General features: G+C 27.7%; 3 protein-coding genes and 1 long non-coding RNA gene across 10 annotated transcripts; 2 read left to right on the top strand and 2 right to left on the bottom strand.

The window, feature by feature from the left end:
• Window positions 1-256: 256 nt before the first annotated feature.
• LOC122515203 (RNA-binding protein 26) lies at window positions 257-9,799 on the top strand. 4 transcript variants are annotated; one of them, XM_043632446.1, is made up of 12 exons: window positions 257-348; window positions 485-652; window positions 1,488-1,606; window positions 1,700-1,997; window positions 2,889-3,062; window positions 3,219-3,580; window positions 4,159-4,407; window positions 4,727-5,239; window positions 5,431-6,215; window positions 6,296-6,550; window positions 9,376-9,482; window positions 9,596-9,799. In XM_043632446.1, exons 2-11 carry the CDS (start codon window positions 594-596, stop codon window positions 9,454-9,456), a joined length of 2,895 nt encoding a protein of 964 aa, XP_043488381.1. In that variant the 5' UTR covers window positions 257-348; window positions 485-593; the 3' UTR covers window positions 9,457-9,482; window positions 9,596-9,799. The 4 variants fall into 4 exon arrangements, with proteins under 4 accessions (XP_043488381.1, XP_043488382.1, XP_043488383.1 ...); XM_043632447.1 differs by having other exon boundaries at window positions 2,898-3,062; window positions 9,376-9,799; XM_043632448.1 differs by having other exon boundaries at window positions 4,739-5,239; window positions 9,376-9,799.
• Window positions 9,800-11,608: 1,809 nt separating this feature from the next.
• Window positions 11,609-18,564, top strand: LOC122515117. Of its 4 annotated transcripts, none has more exons than XM_043632324.1 (12): window positions 11,610-11,700; window positions 11,779-11,908; window positions 12,200-12,344; window positions 12,779-12,901; window positions 13,224-13,423; window positions 13,664-13,873; window positions 15,266-15,437; window positions 15,510-15,576; window positions 15,668-15,827; window positions 17,100-17,237; window positions 17,692-17,805; window positions 18,343-18,564. In XM_043632324.1, exons 1-12 carry the CDS (start codon window positions 11,628-11,630, stop codon window positions 18,560-18,562), a joined length of 1,752 nt encoding a protein of 583 aa, XP_043488259.1. In that variant the 5' UTR covers window positions 11,610-11,627; the 3' UTR covers window positions 18,563-18,564. The 4 variants fall into 4 exon arrangements, with proteins under 4 accessions (XP_043488263.1, XP_043488259.1, XP_043488262.1 ...); XM_043632325.1 differs by having other exon boundaries at window positions 11,613-11,655; XM_043632328.1 differs by lacking the exon at window positions 13,664-13,873 and having other exon boundaries at window positions 11,609-11,700.
• A 2,371-nt stretch (window positions 18,565-20,935) lies between these two features.
• Window positions 20,936-22,433, bottom strand: LOC122515116 (multifunctional methyltransferase subunit TRM112-like protein). The gene is made up of 4 exons (XM_043632323.1): window positions 22,185-22,433; window positions 21,924-22,025; window positions 21,619-21,851; window positions 20,936-21,092 (listed from the first exon to the last, which is right to left on the bottom strand). The coding sequence occupies exons 1-3, from the start codon at window positions 22,260-22,262 to the stop codon at window positions 21,657-21,659; spliced, it is 375 nt and encodes a 124-aa protein (XP_043488258.1). The 5' UTR covers window positions 22,263-22,433; the 3' UTR covers window positions 20,936-21,092; window positions 21,619-21,656.
• Window positions 22,434-23,782: 1,349 nt separating this feature from the next.
• LOC122515115 lies at window positions 23,783-24,413 on the bottom strand. The gene is made up of 2 exons (XR_006303212.1): window positions 24,179-24,413; window positions 23,783-23,887 (listed from the first exon to the last, which is right to left on the bottom strand). It is a non-coding gene; the product is annotated as an uncharacterized LOC122515115 (long non-coding RNA).
• Window positions 24,414-25,763: the final 1,350 nt, after the last annotated feature.

The raw sequence follows: 25,763 nt of genomic DNA, 5'->3' as shown, positions 1-25,763 counted from the left end.
GAAAGTATAGGGATTTCGTTTCCTATTGCACCGACTTGTTAGTGCATACTCAAGAGACGATGTGGTTACGAAACGTGAATATTTTACTGAATAAAGTTTATATTCATTTGTATATTTATATTTAATAAGATATAATAAAAGAGTATAAGAAAAATGTAACGAATGGATAACGGTAATAAGACTTTGAACAAGAGCACTGAGAAACTCAGAAAACTTCGAAAAGTATAATAATTGAAAATCTATTGTCTCTGTGAAACATTGATTAGAGATAATGGCGCTGTTGTCGTATTGCTAGTTCTTAGGATTTTCTGGTGATCTTTAGTTTCCCCATCGTTCCTAGAAAAGATCGTACGTATATACTATATATATATATGTATATATGTAATATGCGCATACGCAAAATTTGATCGTAGCGTTTCTAGTGATGTTTACTGGAACAAGGTTGTCTATCTACATGAAAATTATATTGGGTATAAAATTTCAGAATGGCGACTGTCTTTACATAGAAGAGTGCTTATTCCCGCCCAGAAAGCGTTTAACTAACGAGTGCGTTTCAAGACTTTTATGCATTTTTCATTGCGATTTTATTAAAAATGATAATAGAGAATCCAGATCAATTCAAAGCGTGGCTTACTGCCGTTTTGGAGCCGCTGTAAGTAGGCCAGCTTGTCCAAGTACGTTTTGTGTGCTGCGTATTTGTGTCTGTGCGTATATCTATGAATGTATGTTGTATGAGTGTGTGTGCGCGCGCGCGTATGTACGAATATATCTATACGATGCATAAATGGCCGTACATGTGTCGTTTTTTCTACTTCCTACTAAAATTATTATTTTAAATAGTCTATGATAATTTTTGATTCTGTCATGCATTTTCTTTTATGCTTCATTAAATCATTATGTCATTCTTGTCGTAGTGAAACATTTTCATTAAAGGATTATCGGGACTTTTAATTCCTATTTAAACTATTCTTTTTTCCTTAATCAGATAATATACTTTTACATCATAATATTACGAGATATATTTTTGTTTTTATAAATTTCTTTTAATCGTACAATACTAACAACGCTTTAGCAATATTTTATATACATATATATATATATATATATTTATATATATATTTATATATATATAAAACATGTATATGTATATCCGTGCGCGCGCGCATGTGTGTATGCGCGTGCGTACGTATGTATGGATGATATGTATATATTTCATATATAGTTTTCTCTCTCTCTCTCTCTCTCTCTCTCTCAACATTTCTTTTATATTTTATATTTTTATTTTCTTAAAGAATAATTTCTCTGCAAAGTGATTGCAGCTTTTCAAGAAATAAAAAAGAATTTGATAAAACATACGTATAATGTAAATCATGAATGTACGTTGTAATATGATCATTTTTAAAGTTCTCTTTATATTTTGCATATAATATTATGTATATATATTAATATATAAAGTTTAATACATAGTATCATACATGTGTTTACAGCTGTGATGCAGACCCTGCTGCATTAGCTAAATATGTGTATGCCTTGGTTAAGAAAGATAAAACCCTAGAGGAGTTAAGAGGTTGTATGGTAGAACAGCTTGATGTATTTTTGCAACAAGGTATCTTCTTTACTTACATAATTTAGAAGTTTCAATAAATTTATGTTTATAAATGTAGATAATAATTCATGTGTACTTTGTGTGTGATGATAGAAACTAAAAATTTTGTGGAGCTATTATTTAAAACTTTGGAGACTCAAGAATACATACTTCCACCTTCAAAGGGAGATCCAGATGGAGGTAGAACTCCACCAGGTGTGAATCCACCGCCTCCAGTGTTAACATCAGAAAAAACTACCGATACAACAATTTCTTTAGCTCCTGCGATTCCTAATCCCATTGTTCCACTTCAAGTTAATGGTTCAACACCTTCAACTATTTGCAAGCGTGAAACAAGAAAATCAGATTCTGACAAGGGTGATAAGGAGAAAGAAAAACGTTCTCGTAGTCGGTAAGTGTTTTCTTTAAATATTTCTTTGTTTAAATTTGGAAACAATTAAGTATCAATTTATAACATGTCACAATGCATATGACTTCTCTAGTTAGTAATGAAATTCGGATAGTTCATATCGTATTCATAGAATTAATAAATATCTATGTACATATGAAAAAAGATTTTGCATATTTGATAATATTATACTCATATGTATTATAAAATATAACATTTTTATTATATGATATAATGGTTCATAAATTTATTACGTGTGATATAAGTATTAATAATAAGATTATAATTCTACTTCTTTTAATAACTATCTAAATTTATTTTTATGAACTTGAAGATTTAATATATAAATAATAATCTTTGTTAACTCTTTATTTTGTATAATTTAATTTTTCTAGTCATATTTAAAAACTAATAATTAATATTTGAATATCATTATTTCATGTATTTATGAATTTCATTTTATGTGAATTGCTTCTTAATCATAGGATCTATCTTTAAGTATTCTTATAAGTTTAATTAAACAAAATGATTCGGTAAATATAAATTTAAGAATATTTTTCTTATTTATAAAACTTCTGTCTGATGTAATTGATCTTATTTGATGAAACTTATAAGATAGAAAAAGATTATATTTTAACAGTAAGCAGTGTATATTAAAAAGAAGTTATAACTGTATTATATTTATACTACATAAAAAAGTAACTTGTTTGTAAGTTTGAATTTAGAAGTTTTTAGTTATAAAAATAAATAATAATAGAATAAGAATCAATATTTTAAAAAATGTTTCTGAATGCATATATAAATAATGATTTTCGTTTTCTTTTTGGAGAGACTTAATATAGTAAGAATATCTTATAAAAATGTATATTTTTGTCTTTGTTTTTTCCCCAAATGTGTTTATAGGAGCGGTCGTATGAGATCAAGGACAAGATCCCGATCGCGTTCTTGGGAAAGAGATAGACGCAGATCAAGAAGCAGAGAACATATTCGTCGAGACAGAGAACGTGATAGGAGTCGTCCATGGCGGAATGAATCTCCACCTATCACAGCTAGACGACACGACAGAAGGTTGCACGAACGATTCTTGTTAAAATGGTTTATTATTTATATGCATTACATCAAATAACTGTATAATATATTTCTATATATAAAGATTACTTTTTAGAATATTTTTGGTGAAGATAGAATAATAAAGATCTTTTTTGATTTTTTGTTTATACGTAGACGCACTAGAAGTCGTAGTACATCTCCAATACGACCAAGGCTACGAGATGGTCCTGATAGTCGAGATCATAGAGCGCGTTTTAGAAATAGATCTCCAACTCCATTGAGATCCAGATCTCGATCAAGATCTATAGATCGTAAAAAAATAGAACGTTCTGAGAGATTAGATGTGGATAGGTCGGAACGAGTTGAAGGAAGCCCAGGTGGTGGTACTCCAACGCAAGATAGCAATCACGGAGATGTGGACATGAGGTTATCTACTACAAGTCAATCAATTCAAAGTGTTGTTGCTGTTGCATCTAATATGCCAAGCAATCAAATTGGTCCTTTCCAAGCGAAGAGAAGGTGTAGAGATTTTGATGGTACGCTATTATTAATTATGTTATATAAATTAATTCATTCTAAGAATATATATATTTTTATTTTTTAATTTTTTACTAAAATACACAAATAACTATAAAATATCTAAAAATATCTTTAATGATATATTTGAAATAGTTTTATCATCGATAATTGAAACAATATTAGGATGATAATAACTTAACAAATTTTATGAACATTCATTTTTTTGATACCACAGTATGTAGTCAGAAAATGAGCATGCATTTCAGCATGGATTGAATGTGTACTTTATCATAGGCTGGACATATAATTTACCGTTGAAAGGAAGAAGTATTTTAGATATTTTGTGACATTGTGTAAATTATTAATTTTCTATTCAAATTATATTGAACTAATATAATTAAAGTAACGAATCAATGTGAAATTTTAATTAATATCAAAAGTCATTGGTGAGATAGATTGATGGTAAATGACTTTAGTGATCATTGGTAACAAAAGAATTAATAGTTATAAAATATACAAAGTGTTTGTGTATGTATATGTATATACATACTTGAATATATATACATATACTTGAATACTAAATATCTTTTTATAGAGAAAGGATATTGTATGAGAGGGGATCTTTGTCCTTATGATCATGGTACTGATCCTGTTGTATTGGAGGATGTTGCTCTAAGTCGTGTTTTGACTTTTGGACCACATGGTCATCAAGCTCCGGGTACAGTACCAGTAACAGCAGTACCTGATCCACCTCCAGGTCCCAATGGAAATGCACCACCACCACACCTTCCACTTGCAAGCCTACCACCACCACACTTGCGAAATCAACATCATTCTAATATGGGTATGAAGTATATCTGTATAATTATTTTATTCGCAATAATTAAAGCTTCATATTTTATCCAAATGAAAAATTGAAAATTATTTTCAATTGATCAAAGATCAATATTATTTCATTGAATATATATATAATTTATATATATAATTTATATGATTTATATAATTTTTTTCTATGAAGACATTGTTTAGAGCGTTAGAATAGAAAACTAATATTGTTTGTTATAACGTTTGTATAACTAAGACATTTACAATATTATATTGTATTGAATAAATATGACAACAATCTTTTACGAGATATAATAAGAATAACGAAAATATGTTAGATGCATTTGCAGAATACAATCCAGATGCTCCTAGCATGGAACCAAGAATGCCATGGGGTAGGCATCCACAGACTGGATCTGGACTTTACGGAAGAGGTCAAAGAGAATTGATTAGTGTGCCAGTAATTCCTCACACAAACTCAACAGAAATAACACATAGTCAAGCAAATCCATTGAAACGAAAACAAGCATTTGATTTTAATCGTCTTGGACCAAAACAAAGAGCAGTACATAATCCAGCTAACTGTTCTTTAGAATTAAAGAAAGTTCCACGAAGTTTAAACAATATAACACAATTGAATAATCACTTTTCCAAATTTGGAAAAATTGTAAATATTCAAGTTAATTTTGGAGGTGATCCAGAAGCAGCTTTAGTTACTTTCCAATTACCTACAGAAGCTAAAGCTGCATACAGAAGTACTGAAGCTGTATTGAATAATAGATTTATAAAAGTCTTTTGGCATAATATTAATAACAATTCAGTTAGCGGAGCTATAGAAAACGTACCACCTGGTAATTTGAAGATTACATTTATGTATATTTAATGAAATTCATAGTTGAAAAATTAGTTAATTTTTGCATGCAACAATTTAAAAATTAATAATAATCAAAATAATTAATAATAATAGTTATCAAATCAAATCAAATTAAACATATTATTGTCAGTGTTAAATTTGTATTAAAATATTACTGTATTTTACAAGGTTGCCGTCCTTCCGTAAAAGAAAGATTAGGCGCTGCTCTAAATTTACCAGCAAAAACGGAGGAAAATGAGTATGTACCGACACGTCGTTCTTCGGATGAACAAAATACGCAAAACGTAGTCCCAACATCACCAAAAGCGGCAGCAGTTCCTACACGAGAAGAAAAAGTTTTAGCAATAAAAAAGACACAGGAGATATTGGCGGCTAAAGAAACATTAAAGAAAAAACAAGAAGAAAAACGTAAAGAAGCCATAAAAATAACTGCTGATTTAAGGAAAAGGAAACAAGAACTTCTAGACAAACATCTCGTAGAAATACGAGTTTTAATAGAAAAAGCAGAAAAGAATCCAGAACAAAAAGATGCAATAATGGTGACAATTAAAACTATGCAACAATCTATTGATAATTTACGTAAAGATTTAGCTGCAAATGGACAAATTTGTGGAAATAAATCACAAATAAAGTCCAAAGAGCAAACTCAAAAAGAGATTTTAGATGCTGAGCTAGATTTAATGACTGCTCAGCAAGAAGGCCATGACGCAGGAGAATTGCAGAAGAGATTAAATGAATTACGAGTACAAGCTGCTGCATTAGGTTTACATACGAGTGCAGGAGTAGGTAGAGGTGCAAGGTCAAGTAGAATTATACGAGGAACTCACGCAGTTTCATACAGGGGACGAGGAAGAGGAAGTTTTGCTCACGTTTCTGTAGATCATAGACCAACAAGTCTTCTAGTCTCAGGTTACGAAACGGAGGAAAAATCAGATGTTCTAGCACATTTTCAAGTAAGCTCATTAATATAGTTAACAATAAAATAGATGTTTACTAGTTATAATAATCTTATCGTTATATTTTTTTTTTTTAGCAATTTGGAGAAATAGTGAATCAAATTATAGATGATACAACACCATCTATTGTAATCAATTATAAGTCCAGGAAAGAAGCTGAAGTTGCAATGTTAAAAGGCCGTACGTTTCAAGATAGATTATTATCTATAACCTGGGTATCCGGACATCATTTACATCGTGGTGGAAGTGGAAATAATCTGAATTCTTCCGTACAACTTTCAGTACATTCTGAGCAAGCACCACCTAATACTGAAGAAGAAATCGATTTAGAAGTATGTATAGATGATTTTTTACTTTTTTAATGATTCACACAACTAAATTTACTGTGATAATACAGTGAAAGTTTATTATAATCATTTTGGGGTTTGCAATTTTTTATAAGTATAACCGACTGATAATATTAACCTCTTAGTTGTGGAGGTCGTTTTTAAAAGTCCTTATGAGTATATTTGTCGAGCACAGTTGTATAATTGAATTAAATTATAAAGAAATAGCACTTGCTTTTTTAAAGATTATTATCAATTTATAAGCAACAAGCATAATAGAAAGAAAACAACCGATCCCTTAAGAGGGGAAATACGTGTAAAACGATGTGAACATTGTGATTTTCATGAATTTTTTTAATACATAGGCAATTTATATAATTTATTAATATTGTTTTACACATACATTTGAAAATGTATTCCGAAATTTTCTAAGATTTTCCTCGAAAAGTAACGGTGATATCAGCTGCTGCGCATTCTAGGTCTCCACTTGATTGAACAGTTTGTGTACATTCTGGAAGCTACAATTTTTATCAGAACTTAATCACACAGAGAATCTCCTTTTTTTATATGTGCCTCTTCCATGTGAACTACACTTTCCTCAAAAAAATTGAATATTAGAATTTTTAGATGGGTGTGAAACATAAAACATGATTTTTTGTCATTTCTTCGTACGTTTTTTTACAATAAAAAAATACTTTAAACAAAGATATTGTTAAGATTTTAGTTCAAACAGAGCGTGTTTATATGAAGAAGTTATATACCAAGTTTCAAAATGATCGGTAGAAAACTTTTTAAGCTAGAGTGTACACAAATCCGAAAAAAGCTCGACCGATCCGTATTACATGCCACGCGTACCGACACTTGAACGACGGACGCTTACTTAATCGCTTATAACTTTTGAACGATTCGGATTTTTGATTTGAAATTTTATGACTATATTTTTTAATAGTTTTACAAACGATTTATAAAAACAAAAAATTTTATTTTTTGAAGCCTCTACACGTATTTCCCCCCGTAAGCCTATTAGAAAAGAAAAATTTGTATGATCATGCTTTATCAAAGACGAAAAAACTCATAATACTCGCGCACGATTCTGATTATAAGCTACATTTTAATCTTTTTATTTGGAAGGAGTTTTGATAGTGGATCAATATTGGAATCAATACCTTGAAACAAAGATATAAAATTAAAAAACAAATGAAGAAGAAGTATTGTCAAAAATTTATAAATTATTTATGGATCATAGTGTGTGCAATATTTTTCATCTTAATAAATATAAATATAAAATATTACAAAATATTACAAATTTACAAATAGCATTTAATTTAGACATAAAATTTAATTGAAATAACAAAGAGTTTTCTTACATGACCAATATGCTCGTTATTGCTCAACTAAGAGGTTTAATAGAAAATACAAATTATTGTTCATTATTGAACTGAATTATTACAAACAATCGAAGCTTTGAAAACGATCGCTTTTTATGAAAAAAGAGATTTTCGAAACTTACGTCTTTTTCTTGGGCCTCTTTTTTTTTTACTGTAGCCATACTTGATCTAACAATAAGTTTGTTTGACAAAGGGAAAAACTACCCCTTATACTTGAGTGGACTTGATGTGATCATGATCGTTTAACTAGAAACGTTCCCTTGCCTCTTATCGCCACACGCCACAATACACACACACACACACCCGACTCATGCTATAAACCAGTGTTTCTCAATCTTGTTTTTCTCGTGGAACACTTAAATATTTTTAAGTTTGACGGCACATTGAAATATTGCAAGTAAGGGGCCAGTGGTAGCTACAGATTAGTAATTTAAATTTTATTAATTAATAGAGCTTTATTAAATAAGATTAATAGAAGGGTAAAGCAACTCATGCTCAACATTTCCACACTATATCTTGATCTTTTTTAAGATTTTACATATTAGTTAATGTAGAAAATCGAAATTCACAGAAATAGGATATTGAAAACTGCAATAAGCTCATTTCGTGTTAATAGTGAGCTAAAATGGTTAATCAAAGGAGTCGCTATTACACATTGCTTTTTTTTATTGCTTATTAGTAACTAATTTAATTACATTCATTTTATAAAATTTGGCGGAACACTTGGAAACGTTTCGCAGCACAATAATCGAGAATCACTGTTTTAAACCCTTACGATAAAGAGAATAAAAACTCAACTATTAAACCACGCAACTTCACTTTATTATTTAAGAGCCTCAATTTTAGATAAACTTGTTTACAAATATCAGTGGGATGAAATATTTACATAATTATGACATTTCTACAATGTATAATACATTTATCAAATGATACATTTAATACAACATTACATATTTATGCTATCTTTCTTATAAACAACTATTTTTAAAAACAACATAAAATCTACTTTAAGTAATTCATCAAGTATCGTTTAGTATACTTCAAGGCAAGATCTAATTATATATTTTCTATAAATTCTTACCATGCGTTTATTTAAAAGATAAAACGTTACGCTTCAGTTAAAAGAAAGTTTTAACCCATTTACATCATTAGCATACATTCAATATATATATTCAATTTTGTTGTTATTTATTACTAGAGAATTGAGTGTGATGTAATATTTGATGATTTTGTTCTTTCTTCTGATACTAATGTGTGTGTGTGTGTGTGTGTGTTTAAAAAAGGCCCATTTAGAAGAAATTTGAGATCAATTCTTATCGTTTGCTTCCAAGTGTAATTATCAAAATTAATATCACGAATATGATGATGAAATTTGATTATAATAAACGGAATGACTTAAATACTAATTGTATTAGAAATTAATGTCAATGTTCGTATTTACAGGGAACAGCAGAAACATTATTTCTGGAAGAAAATGAAGAGGAAGAGGAGGAAGATGGAGAACCACGAAGCTGGCGGCGATAGCAGCATCAGCGTTATTTATGACAAAAGTGCGTTATTGGCTACAGTGGTAGTAGCATTTTTTGGGCATATCGATGTTTGCTCAGTTCTTTCACGACTGCTACATCGCCGCTTGATGTTTCAAATACAATGATTTTTTCAGAAAAGTCACGTTATGGGCTCATTGGCGTTATAATGAGCATTACAATACTTGTTAATACTATTAAATATACGTGTGCATTATAACGGTATATAAATACTGTGTCCAATAATGCGTATCACGAACATAGGCCAGTATACAAGTTTCCACAACACGACTAACCAAATTTATCTCATTATTTCTAGAATAAAATCGCTATGTTTTGTATGGGAAACTCTTATTCTAACTTTAAGTCCTCATCTTTCATCTGTAGAATTGCGATTATTTCTCGTTATGATATTATAAGGTTTTATGATGTAGTACATAAATCCTAGAGTAAATAATAGTCATATATGTAGTTCTAAACATTTTGCTGTCAAAAGCGAGGAAATTATATTTATAATTTGTATAATACATATAGCTTACTCTAGATCTTCTTCATAAGAGATAGCGTATAACGCTTAATGTAGTGTAAATGATTTTTTACTTTCACTTAAATGTACTATTTAAAAATTGTTCCTGTAATCATGTACAGTATCATGTATAATTTTCATTGTTTTGTTTTACCTAATGTCAGTGAACTAAGTTGGTAACGCCAAAAAAAATATTTAGTGCATAATTTACATAGATTGTTTCAATATATATTGCAAAAATAATATATCATTGTTACACATAAACCATTCAGTTTTATAAAAAAAGGTAAGTATTTTATTTATAAATATACAATTTGAACATGCACATGCACTAAAAATTTATGATGAAATCAAAATGTGTTCTAATACCAGTAGAGTCAGAAATAAATTATTTGATACATTTTAAAACTAATCTTGCGTGAATTTTTTCCCATTCGATAGAAGTAATTAGTAGAGTACGTTGCATGTTCATTGTCACAATGAATAATCGCAAGAAAAAAAAAAATATTAAAATTTAATTTTTAAGGTATACTTATTGATTAAACAGTTTTTTTTATAATTTAATACGTATACACATAATGAAAATAATATATACATTTTAGTAATTGACAGTGGACTTATCGTTAGTTACAAAATTTATTTTATGATTTATTTCATATTACAATTATTCATATTAAAATCATTAAATGAATTTTTAAAATTTTTTCATTTAGTTTATTATCATAATTACTGATCATATACAAATGTATATATATATATACAGGGTCTTTCTCGTCTAAAATATCTTGCTTATTTAGTACGATAGAAAAAAATGTCAAAGAAAACAAATATTTTGCGAAGACGCCGATATAACGATGGACCGAATTTTTTTTGAGATATCGAAAATATTTTTTTTAAATGGAACTACATATTTTTATCACAATATTCTTAAACACAATTTTCTCGGTAAAGGTCACCTGAAGGTCAACATGTTATACATCGTTGGATTCGTTTTTTTATTATATAAGCTATAAGAATGTTGTAATAAAAATATGCAGTTCAATTTTAAAAAAATATGATAAAAAAAAATTGTGATTTTCTAAATCTTTTTCTATCATGTATATATAAGTGTACATTCGTATTGAAAGGTTTCAGGTAATAAGCCGACACGTCACAATAGGCCCAGTACCCCACCGCTCAACTAAGTGCTCCGAACACCTGCTCTTCTAACAGCTATAACTTTCCAACAACTTTCAATATTGGAAAATCATTTAACCGGCATATTCTAAACATGTTTAGGAATCAAAATTTATACAAAAAAAAAATTCGATTTTTTCAACCTATCACACCCCCTTAAATAACTTATGTAAAATATATATACTTGTAACGTTTGGAATTTGTACAGAAAAACATCTGAAAAACATCTGAAAAACATCCCATATTTTATATAATATATATATATATATCTTTTCCTATTAACCTTTCTTATTTTTTGTATAAGCTATAGCTTCGTGGCTACTTTATAAAAAAAAATAGATTACGCATATTGTTATATACCTGTTATATATGAAAGTGCCACGTATATACTACTAGTAAAAGTTATCTATGTGTTAAAATAAGATGACTGATAAACACGCTGACTGATATTTGGTCTATGCTGCGCAATGCGTATGTGCGCATGTCACTATGAAGGTTTCCTTATATACAAATTCTATGTCCTACGTTTAATATATACATGTATATGCATATATATATATTTCCATTTATATGTATTCGATTTTTACTAACTTAGAATTCTTTCCTTTATACGGATAGATCAAGTTAAGTGCAACGACGCATCACTTACGTTGAAATTATCCAAATACGTAAAAATGACGGAACAAAGTGACAGAAGTCAATTACCACCTGGTTGGGAATGTAGATACGATTCTCGAAGTGGCCGACCGTACGTAAATTATAAATCAAACTAATGTAACTTAATTTTTTAAATATATTTGTATCTGTAAAAATGACACTAGTACGGTACAAATGATCACTATTACTATTTTTTGTATTCCTTCGTTTATTAATTCAATTAGAAATATACATTTTCAAAAAAGATTGTTTTGCTTATTATGATTTTAATTTTATATTTAAAATAATTATTAAAAAAAAAAAAATAACAATCTATAACAATCTATGTATAGATATATCAAAGTAGATAATTTATTAAATGTTAATGAATATCTTATTTCAGATATTTTATAGACCATTTTAACCGAACAACAACATGGGAAGATCCAAGGATTCGATATTGGCAATACTCTCAATATGTACAGACACAAAATTCCATAGCGTTGAGTTCTGCCACAACTATCACTTCTCAAGATATACCTATGCAGGTCAGTTATTTTCAACTTAAATCCAAAGATTAAAAATTAGAGTTCGAATTAATTAAGCAATTGCATTTTGTTAGTCATAAAAATATTTACTTATCGGTGAATTAATAAGAGTTAAAATTAGAACAAATAGCTATCTAAATTGTTTAGAAGTTAAACATAAAATAGATAATTGCATTGTTTATTTTGATGCTTGATAAAAAAGTTGCGATATAAAATTTGATAAAATTTCCTTTTATCATTTGCGTATACTATTTATACTATTTTTTGTATTTGTATACAATTTATCAAGTTATTTGAAAACATCTTATTTATCTAGTGTAATTTTATAAATAACAGTAAGGACTTCTCTTATGCATTATATAAAGTTCGTATATTTTAATGATATGCACATGCTGCATTTGGATTAAATATAAAATGTACTGCGTATATTGAAGACTGGAGGAATTGGAGGTGGTGGTCATTTAGTTTATACAGGAGCTCATAGAGCTCCTCAAATTTATCCAACACCATCGCCTTTTCATAATCCTCAACTTGCATTTTTGCCTCCCAGTTTACAGGTAGGTAATGTTGATTAAATCGGTTCAGATTGATTTATTTAAAATTAAATCAAATTATACCTTACTATATTTATTAGGTGTAGCAATAATTTTGATGCCTTTTAAACAAATTTAGTATTTATTTACATGTGCTATTCTTTGAAATAATCTCCATTATTTTCGATGAATTTTGATCCATCTTTCAGGCAACTACCAAATTTCTTAACAACAAAAAATTGGCGATGCAATGAATTTATAATATCAAGGCCCCAAGTTAATTGCTATATCTAATAATTTTGGTAATTTTACATATAATCGATTGATATATATGTATTTTATATAGGATTTAAAAACTCCGATGTCTATGAAATCAATGAGTGTTATGACAAATCGGTTTGGTGAAATCACTTTGGGATCACCGACACCAGTCAGAAATATGGAAACTACTTTAACACAAGATTCTAATTCTGAATTGCAAGTTGCTAAAATCAATGCAATGTTTCCTACAGTTTCTGATACTCACATACGACTGCTATTAAAAAAGTAAGCATTTTTATTGGATTTGTAAATTTAATTTTGGTTAACAAATTTTAATTTTTTTGTGTATCATTTAAATTAACAAATATTTACTGTTTTATTAATTTTCTTATCACATTTATATTTATTCTTAATAATTCATTATAATTCATTAAATTATTTTGTAAATATTTTATTTTTCTTCACTTTTTTTTGTCTATAGCACAGTATTGAATTTAGTGCTAAGTTCCTAGCCAATGCTTTCAGATACCATAACAGAGCAGCTTTGGTTGTGAGCGCTCTCCAAGTGGAAAAGAATCCTCTTTGCGCTCCAGGACCGTGTACACCTATGGGAGTACACTCAAAATATGCAATACCAAGATGGAGGCTACCAGCTCATGCTATACATGCGGCTTTAACATTGAGTCCACCTCGTGGGGTTCGGCCAGCCCCTAACTCCCCAAAAATGAAACTTAGGTTTATCCCATAGTTATAGTTTCAGTCTCACCCACTCTGGATGCTAGATGTTGATATCGTATCTTGTTATGATTATTAAGAAGTATACCAGATTTGGAACAAAGTAATACTATTTTTTTGCTTCTTTGTAAATTTCTGGTATATTTCATTTTGTGTACACAATTTGATCATTGCGATGTAGCAATAGCATGTACCAATTATTTCCCTGCTACAAAATACTACTACGTTTCGAACTTCCGCAATTATTGAATAATTGCATATGTCGAATCTGGTAAATTTTTTCATTTATATAAATTTAACAAGTATTTTGTGTCACGCACGGTAGAACAATTTATATCTAGTAGCATTGAAAAGATAATAATATTTTCAAATAATTATGTCTCTCTTTGTATTGGTATTTACAGAATGATGATGTATCCTCTCTGATTTACTTATTTTAGTTAAAATTTCATTATTTGGAATTTGTTTTACTTTTCAGTTTCTTCCTGGTTTACAATACCATAGACGTTGGGTAGTATAAATATTACACAAATCATAGATAGGTTAGTTTCTGTTATCATCTATATACATTTTTTTTAACATTTAGTGGCACAAAGTAACGTTTAAAATTTTGTCTAAATGTTAGTTATTGTAAACATCTGTGTAAGAACAAATGATTCTGAAAATTATTACTTATGTAAAGTTTCAATTTAATTTTATAAATATTCAATAGTTTCATCACATTGAAAAACTAGTTCCCATACGATCACTATAAATAAGCAACAATGTGCACGATTAGTAATTCGATGGGTGACTGCTTCCGAATACTGAGTGCTGTTGACTCCAAAGAGATGAGAAGATATCCTTTGTAGAAAGATATCGTAAAAAAATTACTCAAACTCATAAAAGAGAGAGTAATAATGACAATAACTCAACAATTGTATATGTTATTTTTAAAAATTTCATTTGTTCTAATTCAGCATTATTATAAATGCATGTATACATTATGTCTCAGAGCCATCATATATAGCTTAAACAGCTTTAGCTATTATTATTTAATAAATAAATTAGCTAGTCATTTGCAAATTTAAATATTTAAAAAAGACATTTTTATTAATTATTAATGCTTAATGAAAAGATGTAGTATTAGTTATATCTCTTAATTAATTATGCACATCATATAACGTATTTTTAATACACATTGTCTTTATTTTATTTTCAAAGTAAATTTTATATTCCAAAAGAAAGAAAAATCAATAAGGCCTTTTAGAGGTAGATTTTTTTTATTTATGTATTGATATAATATGTTGAAGTATAAGTTGAACACACTTTTGTGTTTTAGATCACATCTATATATGAAATATCGTCAACATTTAAAACTTCTCTTAATTTATGTTTTAAATTTGTGTACAGGTACCTGAAAAATGTATTTCCCAAAGTGGATGAAACAATGTTACTTGACATATTAGAACAGAGTGAAAATAATGTTCAAAAAGCTTCGGAAAAATTAATTGACCTAGGCTACGAGAAACGAAATCTTACTGCTCCTAATAAATTATTAAATAAAAAAAAAGATAAAGATCAAGTAAGTAATAAGTTTTATTTTATGATGAAATATTTCATGTAAATTTCTAATAAATTTATTGTTATAATGTAGAATCAGAATGAACGATCTGTTCCAACTCCGCCTCCACGTATGAAAAGTTTGGAGGAGAAAAATAAAAGTATATTAAATATATATATATATATATATATATATTTCTTTTTTTTCTTTTTTTAATATATAATTAATGTATTTATAAAATATTTTCACAGTGAAAGCACGCTTGACTGAAAAATATAAATTTGTACCAGAGAGAGTAATAGTACTCGCTATGGATAGTGTAGATTATGATGAAGAAAGAGCAATACACATATTAGATATTATGGTTGCAGAAGAAGCTACAAGGCCACTTTGTACTTCCAGTAGTCAAAGGTAATTCATATTTGTTGTACTTATTAATATTATATGTTTATTAAATATGAACGATTCCCAGATTAAAATGACACTCTGCTTTTAGAATTTTTTAAAATTTTATTATCAAAGCACTTGATCATTTTTTATATTAAAAATAAATTTCCTTAATAATTAAGTTTAACATTACTAAATGGAAATAATGTTTTTGACTGCTCAATAATAAATGATACGATAAAACATACTTTATCAATTTTGCTTACTTTTTGTTTTATGGAGATAATCAATTTCGCATATGAGTGACTAATACAATCAGTCATAAGAGTATTCGTAGGAGTATTTGCCTTTTGCAAGATATTGCAAGACATTGCTCGTTCATTAAATAAAAATTTTTTGCTTGTCTTACAAAACATTTGTAAAATAAGTTACTCGCAATCCAAAGTTTGGCTGTAACTAATACAAAAATTCGTCTCACAGAATATGTCTCAAAAGCATTTAAAGTACTAAGAAGGGCCAACCAAGCTTTAATTACAAAAATAACAATAGTATTTTTGTTACATCTTACGTAGGTACAAATACTCTTGCGAGACCAATTTGTTTTCATTTAAAAAAAAAATTATATTTCTCTAACAATAAAATGTTTTTCTGCAATAAAATTTATATCAATTTGAAATTTTATCAATCTTAAAATAGGTTTCTGTATATAAGAATTTTGAAATATTGCATTACAGATAAATATCAATTATTTAAAATTTACAATAGGAGCGGATACGAATACTTTTGTGACTCATTACATATACGTGTGTTATAATTAAAGTGTATAATTTATTTAATTGAGGAAATAATTAGGTATTACTTGAAATAACTAGGCATTTTAGGGAAAGTATATAAAAAGAATTTTATTATATGCTAAAACTTGTAGTTTTAAAAGATAACGAGGTTCTATATAAATTCACAAGAGACGAGTAGTTATAAAATATGAAATTGAAATTTGATTCATCTTTAAAGTCTGCTTTTCTTTCTACAACAATATTTGTAATAACACTCGTTCTTATCTCTTTTTTTATTTTGAAAATAAATATTCTATTAGTTGTGTTATTCTATTGGATGTAATCTACAGATCAAATATTAATTTCATACTATAATTACTCACCTCTTTTAAATTTCTACCTTGTTTCATACTTTCCCGTGGATATAATTATTTCATGAATTAATGGATTTCACGCTTTACCGGTAACAAATATTAATGAACATACATACAGATATAAATTTATATTTTCGTTATTTTAACAGCAGTCGAAGCGACGAGCGAAAGGAAAGCCCACCTGTAACAGAAGCTATAAAACTAACAGCATCACCGATTAAAAAAGTGGTGAAGGAAATTGATTCTGAGAAATCAAAGAGATCGAAAAGTAAAATAGAAATACCTAAGTACGACATTTACGTATAATTTGTATAATAATTAAACTTAAGATTTTCAGTTATTGTTAATTATGTTATTAACTCTTTCAATACTACCAATAACTATAATTACCCATCGTTTAACGCTCTCCGTTTACTATTAGTGATTATGGTTGCCTAACGTCATATTCTTGCTGTGTCTTATCGGGGAATACAATCATCCATAGATATTTAGCATGGATTTCTAATTTTTTAAATTTAAATATTTTAAGATGCATTACATTGTAACATTCCATCCTTTATCTACTTCGCGATAAAATTTATGTTCGCATTGTAATTTGCCCATGCAGTAACACCTTATTTGCGATGCAAATATCCGTATAGCAAAATCATACTTACGAATGACATAGCTATATCGCGCGAAAGAATTATATATTTCAAATTAAAGAATTATACGATAATTTTTCAAATATTTATATTATAGAGTTTCTCGTGGAACTAGTACTACCGAAGATAATGAGCATAAATCTTCATATTTGTTGAAACCTAATGGTCCAAATCCTGAATTATCAAAAGGAGCTAATAATGATTTATTACTGTAAGTTTTAGTACAAATTAATTTTTATTATATTTTAAATTAATTTTGCTAATGTATATAGTTGAGTGTTCTAAAAGACCTAAACGATGAAATATTAAACAGAAAAGGTTTTGTGAAAAAATGTTTTATACAAAAGTTATATTATTTTTAAAGATCTATCAAATTTATTTGACTTTGAATGGTGGGGGTCCAAATATTTTCCATCATGCTGTATTAAAAAGTTGATACTGAAATTTTTCCAAAACATTAGTTGATGATCTTAATGGGAATTGTTTGAGTTATGTTTTTAAAGATTAAGTCACCAACCAGTATTTTGAAAACATCTCGATGTCGATTTTAAATCATAGATAATATAGTGTTCTATTGAAAAAAATGTATATTGACCTTGATATAACCTTAACATTTTTCATTCAAAATCAAAGATTGATTTTTAAAATGCATTACTAAAATGCAACTGTACCATTATGGAACTTTTGGAACACTTCATATAATGTTTTATATTTTATCTATTAAAAATGACTTGCAATTATTTTTCAGACCAGACTATGCACCATGGTCAGGACCAGATCCTAATTTATTATCGAAAGAACAATTTCCGAAATCAATAGTAATGGGACATGATTCAACTTTAGTATCAGGAAGTTGTCTTGCTAAAGGTCCTAATGCTGAGTTACGAAAAGGTCCATTAAGAGGATTAGCAGAAGGTTCCATATATTCTCAGAGAAACTTAACGAATACAGAAAGCCGTGGTAAATGAAATATGTGTGGCTGTTTCTTATTGAATCTTTTTACATTTGCAAATTAACATGAAATAATTTATTTTTCATAAATTATTATAAAAGAATAATGATTCTTTTTTTTATGCTTTTCTTTTGCAATATTATTAATGTGCAAGTTATAAACGTTAATATTTCTGTCCATATTATCTTTTAACTATAGTGATTAGTATTTTCTATCAGACACATGCAGCTAACCTCTCCGTCTAATAAAATAATATCGTATAGTATACTAATGTTCACTAAATTAATAATGATAAGAATACTAATAGAAATTTGAATGTGTCTGATATAACTGATCGAATAATATTAGATATCTATTTTAATATTTTAGTAAAATTTGCAATACTCTTAGTTTCTTAATTCATTAATATTTTATTCTCTTATTATTTAAATTATTAATGTTTATTGATGGACGTAATATATTTTATTGTTAATAATTATATATTTTTATTCTGTTAGGAAAATATATTTTAGTCTTGTTTCCGTTGAATACAAAATTGAAACATATTTGGTCCTTATATAACAAAAAGAGGCCAATAACATTAACAATATTTCTATGACTAGATTACAGATATGCGAAAGTATAAAACAAAGATAGTCCAAATATCTACTTGCATTCAATACATTTATATAATTAGGAAAGTAGAAGGATTTGACAGTGTATTATTTTAATACACATCAATGATTCAAGGATACTACATTATTTATACATTAACATATCCTAACAAATCTAGTTTTATACAAAAATATAAATATATATATATATATATAGTGTGTGTGTGTGTGTGTGTGTGTGTTCAGAAAATTTTGTTTCACGTTATATCTTTATTGTTACACAATGATTTGCAAAATTATTTATGATATAATTGAAAAATATTTATTCCTAAATATGAAATAATTTATCTTTATTATGTAAAGTTGATATTGTTTAACATTCTTGTTTATTTAATTATTTCTTATATACTATATTGTGTAAACACACAGTTCAAATTACAAAAAACTTAACTAGCTTTGCATTAATTAATAAAATTGATATCAACAGACGTAGGAATTCCAACTAGACTAAGATATTTAATTAAACACAGAAAGCCAAAATATTCAGTATTAAGAAGTATTTAAATTAAATATAAGAGTACATTTAAAATGAATAGTTCGGTGAATATTCACATGGACATTAATTTTGTATGATACAAACATTCCCTCTAATATAAAAAATAATAATTATAATTCCGCATATCTGCAATATAAGCTCTAACTAATCAATGTAAGATATATAAATCATAATTACCATATATGATTTATAACAAGAAATGAAATGAAAAAAATGAAAAAAAATACGTCGAATGTAAAACTTATAAGTACTCTAATTAAGTTAATAGACAGATGTATTTTCATAGCTTCATTCAATAATCCTGCCTTTAAAAAAAAATCTAGTATGTTTGCGAGTTCAGAATCAATAATAATAGATGGGCTGTGGTTGAGATTTCAGTTATGAGAGCTATTTTTATAGCTTTTTAACTTCTGAAAAATGATGGTGGATAAATAATATATTTTGACTATATTTTAAGTAATATCGAATGCAAAAGAAGATATTAATGCAAATAGAAAAAATGAGCTCTCCAGTTCTAGAAATAAAATCATATATTTTAATGTTAAGCACATCCATACTTTTTGAGATATTATATTACATAAATAAGGTATTGGTAAATGTATATCGATATGTATGACAAATAGCATGTAACGTGAATGTATACTAATCAGGTTAACAAAAAATATCTCCTATTTGGGTAGACTTAAATTTCATTTGAATTTTTGGAAAGAATTCTTTATTGCATGAATTGATTACCTGCTATAGAAGGTAATTTAAATTAGATTTTAGTATATTTGGTCTTTTTAACTAAATGTATCTCTCATTACATTTTATTAATCTTTATATTAATCGTTTAGAACATATTTTATGTATCTAGAAGATAAACATTAATCGATATTAATATTGTTTTCTTAATAGTTAATAATATAAATAACTAGTTAAATGATTTATATATTTTTTTCCGTTTATAAATGTGATATTATTTTTAATAGATTAGAGATCCAATGGAATACATATATATGAAAGTATTAAAATGTATTTATTTTAATGAAATCTTTTATTTGAATGTATTATTTGTAATTCATCAAATTTAACACAATTGCATATATATTTTTGTTATGAGAAAAAAAACAAAATAAAGAATATGTTTGTATCACATTCCTCATAGATTTTTCAAACATTTGATAAATAATTAACATTTATAGATGAAGAAATATGAAGCTTTCAGTTAGCAATAATAATGTCGATGGTCTGTGTGTTAAGTATTACAAGTAATAAAGCAAAATTGTATTTCGTTGTATCTATACATATCTGTGCAATAAAATAATGTAACTTGTTTATTATCTCTAGTAAATTTAATCCTTTTGATACTACCGGTGACTATAGTTACCCAACATCGTACTCTCGTAGTGTTGTACCTATGAATATAATCACTCATACATATATTTAGTAATGGTTTAAAATTTGTAAAATCTAAATATTTTAAATTAACTATATTCTATACTATTTCATTCTTTATCTACTACACGACAAAATTTATATTCATGTAATAGCTAGTCCGTATATTAAAACCTTATTTGTGATAAAAATATTCGTACTACAAAAATGTACTCGCAAACAACATATCCGTATCAAAAAGGTTAATCTAAACTTTAATAGTTTCAGTCGTGCGTGTTGTATTAAAATATTACTTTTGATTTTATAATTTTAATACAATATAAGAAATATTATCTATATTTGTAGTCTATAATACAAATAATACAAAAATACAAATAAAAAATACAAAAAAAAAATACAAAAATTAAATTTTAATGATACAACATGCAATACTCTCTTCTATAGAAATATTCTATACTACATGTTTTTCATTAATTATCATGTTAATTAATAAAAATTATGTTCAGTAAATATCAATGTCCATAATAATATAAACAAATTTTGTACCTTTGTTTATGTTTAATTATTTGGTTCTTTTATTAATTTTATACTTCATCTTCGTTCAAAAGCATATTAGGTATTCCATTATTGATGGGAAATTTTCTACCAGATTCTGGACACAGCAGATCTCCATTTATAATTTCTACTTCCAATAATACGTGGTGTACTTGTTTTAAGAAATCTATATTTTGATCATAACCTTCTATTAATTCTGGAGGAAGTTCACCAACATGTCCAATCTAAAAGAAAAATCTTTTAATTAAAAATATGAACACTGTTAATATAAAATAAGATATTTGTAAAAAACTTACGCTCTCAGCTGCTTTCCACAAAGCTGGATAGTCTAATCTTGGTATTATTCTTACTATAAATTCTGAGCTGAAGTCTGTTTCTAATACTCTGATATCTTTAGCCTATAAAGTAATAGATAGTTTTATCATGTTTCCAATAATTATTGATAATAAATAAAAATTAATTTTTTAAAAGTGAGATTTTATGAAAAGTTAACCTTAAAATGTTTGGATTGATTATATCGACTCTTTTCAGTATGATTGTTTATGAAATTAACTTACGATAATTCCTAAGGGATAACCCACAGTAACGCCTTTCACGGATTGGGAAGTTAGTAAATTATGCGTTATTAACTTCATGTTATATTAAAATTAAAAATCACAATTAAAATATAAAATACACAAATATTCGCTCAATAATAGTAATGTATGCACGACGTTCACGTGTAGCTTTGGATGCTAAAATGTCACGCTTACAGTAAATCACGATGTATGATACTATGCAGTGGGTTGCCACTCAATGCTAAAGATCTTATTTGACCATCCGGTTCAAGAGTAATACCAACTCAATTTGGTTTAGCAATAAATTTTGTAAGTTTTAGTAGTTAGTTTAGGTTTTCCACTATATTTAATGGTAACCCTGTTTTAGTGCATTATTATATTATTATTATATTATATTATCATAAGTAATGGTACCACTCTTACAACTTAAATTAAATTTGAAATTTTTTATATATTGTTGTGGCATTACAAATGAACCGATGTCAAATAAAAAAGTGGAGGAGGTAGAAGTGGCAACCCGCTGATACTATGGCGAAAGAGGATGCTCTGGTGTGACTGACCAATCGTACTACGGTCAGCGTACCAATGGAAATCTATCTATCAATCTAGATAACCAATCAGGCGGTAACGAAGTGACCAATAGAGTGCATCTTACGAAAAGCGAGAAGAACAAAATGTAGTTATTTAAGGGGTAACACTTTTAGCCTTATAGCCGTCATACTACCAGGCTTATACAAAAAATCACGAATGTTTTATTGACGAGTCGTGTTTCGTTTTGCTTTTATTACCTTTAAAAGAAAATGTTAGTCAATGTAACTTTATTTATAAGGTATTATAAATTAACAGAAGATTAACAATTATAAGGCATAATATATTCCTAACTTCCTGTTTTTTATTTTATATGGATGTAGGATGCATCGATGCACCTGTCAGATGCAATTGCATTTTATTCCTTAATGCAACCTAAATTTTTTTTTAAATTAATCAATCCCTTTTTTCATCCAATCTATAAAAGTACTTATCCAAAGTTATCGAAATGTCAATATTTTACGAGATATTTGAAATTTTATATCATTACGTCATAAGACTGGGACTCTACATCCTATAAGATTGAACACCCTATTATTCAATAAAGTACATTCATCTGTCCATAAGATCGTTTTCGCAAAATTTTATTTAATTTCTATTTGTCTAAGAAAAAACTGAAAAGGTCGTATTCTTCATATTTCATCTCCCGCGTACAAGGCATGCCCCATAAAGTAACAGTATAGAACAGGTATAGCGGGTTAGACACTGACTCACGCGTCGATAATTATCCAATACAAAAAAATTGAAAATATTATATTAAATATATGTGGGAATGTTTACCAAATAATTTTAGATCAATGAAGAAACTTGCGAATGCTCTTTTAACGATGTTTTGGTCAACATATTCCTTTTTATATTATAAATTGTTCTCGTCAATGAATTATGTAACATCGACGAATAGAAATAAGCTTGGAAATAAAATATTTCATTAGCTGCAAAATGCGTAAAATTAATGAATACGGAATGTAAATCTGATATTACAAAACTATCCGAAAATAAACAACAGCAGGTTTCTCACCCAAAGTACAACAATTTTATTACGAACTCCTGACTTTTTTTTCTGGCTTTTCGGGTTTACAAATAGCCTTGGTCAATTACTGACCCACGAATTAACGCTGTAAGCAATGATAAGCCGAATTTGACCCACATATCCAAAAAAGTTTACCGTCCTTAATTTAGGATGTCAAATATTTCGATTACATTATTTTGATACGCAGGATTAAAGAGGGATTGATTGGTTTAAAAAGAAATTAGATTGTATTAAAGAATGAAGTGGAATTACACCTGGCAAGTATATTGGTGAATCCATATAAACAATAAGAAAATAGGAAGTAAGGAACGTATTATGACATATGATGCTTTCCTCTGTCTTTTTTTTCTATTTTTACTTAATAAAGAGCAGTTACCTATCCCGGTTTCATTAATCATCCTTTATATTAGGTGATTAGTTTCTTTTATACTATATCGCTATCTATTCATAATTTCTCCGAAGCTTTTTATATTTATTAATTTGTCAATATTTGTCAGAGATTATTTTTATACTCTGACATAGCCAAAAATCGATACATTTTATTGATTGTTGTGTTTTTCCATGAATGTTTATTACTTCTATTTATTAAATGAATATAATATGTAGAGTCATGGTTTGCTAAAAGTGAACTTTTTGAATTGGGCGTCTGGGGGCGCTATACAAATATTACTGTAGCGAAAGGAATCAGAAACTTGAATTTTCTATTGGTTCAATCACTGATCGTCACTACTATTTAAATGTAACATTTATTTATTTATAAACTATTACAGAACTTTTGAACAGGTAATGAAATCTGTTGTTGATCGGTGCGTGTAACTTCTTAATTAATTTCTTTATTTAAAATAACTGAAGAAAGTCTTTGTAAGTACGGAAACATTACCGTTCTTATAGAAACGTTGTTAGCCATGATAGAGTACCAGCGCTAAAGTAGCTTGGCCAGCGCAAAAAAGTTGGCACAAAACCACCAGAACTAAGGAAAATGAAGATATACATTTAATTGCTGGCTAGAAGCTAATTCGAAATCCATATGTTCTAACATTTTTTATGAATTATTTAATTAGTTATTGATAATTAAAAATTTGAAAATTTTTTTTTATTATTTCTCAGTAAAGCAACGTAGTTGACCACAGCAGAAAAAAATGAATAAGTGCACTAATTTGCTAATAAAATGTTTATTTAAAATACATAACTTTTAACTTTATTAATTAATTATTTAATTAGTTATTAATAATTAAAAATCAAAAAACGTCATGAAGAGGTTATATGTTGTGCGCATGCGTAACCACAAATTCAAGGTGCAAGCGCACTTTGAAAAAAATAAAAGTAAAGTTGGTAAAAATTTGCAGGGGATATATTTAAAGTTGATTAATACTTAAAGATATTTTAGATTACGAATTATATCATTCTACTCTTCCGCAATAAAACTGGTAAACATGGTCAGAAATTGTTCGCTGCAATAAATTCTTCAATTTGTTCTGACATTTGACAGAACACACAAGCTTTATGCTAAATATACAGAAATGTCTCTTATAAGCCATTGTTACTTCAAAGTAACAGAACTGTATCATAGAAAAAAAAGTAACAAAATGATATTTGAATTGAATTTGTTTACAATTTATTTAGCGACAATTATCGCTTAGAACAAAATTTATACCAATCAGTTATCAATGATATACATGTTTATTTAACCTTATAACATTTTTGAGACCATTATAAAAAGCAATCTATTATTAGTTAAGGTATGACAGCTTTTCTTAGTTATTTTTTAAGACAGAATTAAATTTTATTTTTGAAGTCATATAAGTATGTTTATTAAAAAAAAAAAGAAACACTTCTTTTAACCTATATGATGGGTATGTCTGATAACGAAATATAACACGGGCGCCCTCTTATTTTTATATCCCATTTGTATACATGGAGTTCGTGTTCCTTGTATAGTCTCCGTGGTTGTTCCTTTGGAA

The sequence above is a fragment of the Polistes fuscatus genome, unplaced genomic scaffold (assembly GCF_010416935.1).
Source record: "Polistes fuscatus isolate 324 unplaced genomic scaffold, CU_Pfus_HIC Scaffold17, whole genome shotgun sequence".
In the NCBI taxonomy this organism is placed as follows: Eukaryota; Metazoa; Arthropoda; class Insecta; order Hymenoptera; family Vespidae; genus Polistes; species Polistes fuscatus.
Note: the sequence above shows the minus strand (reverse complement) of the source record. Positions and strands in the feature narration are given on the sequence as shown.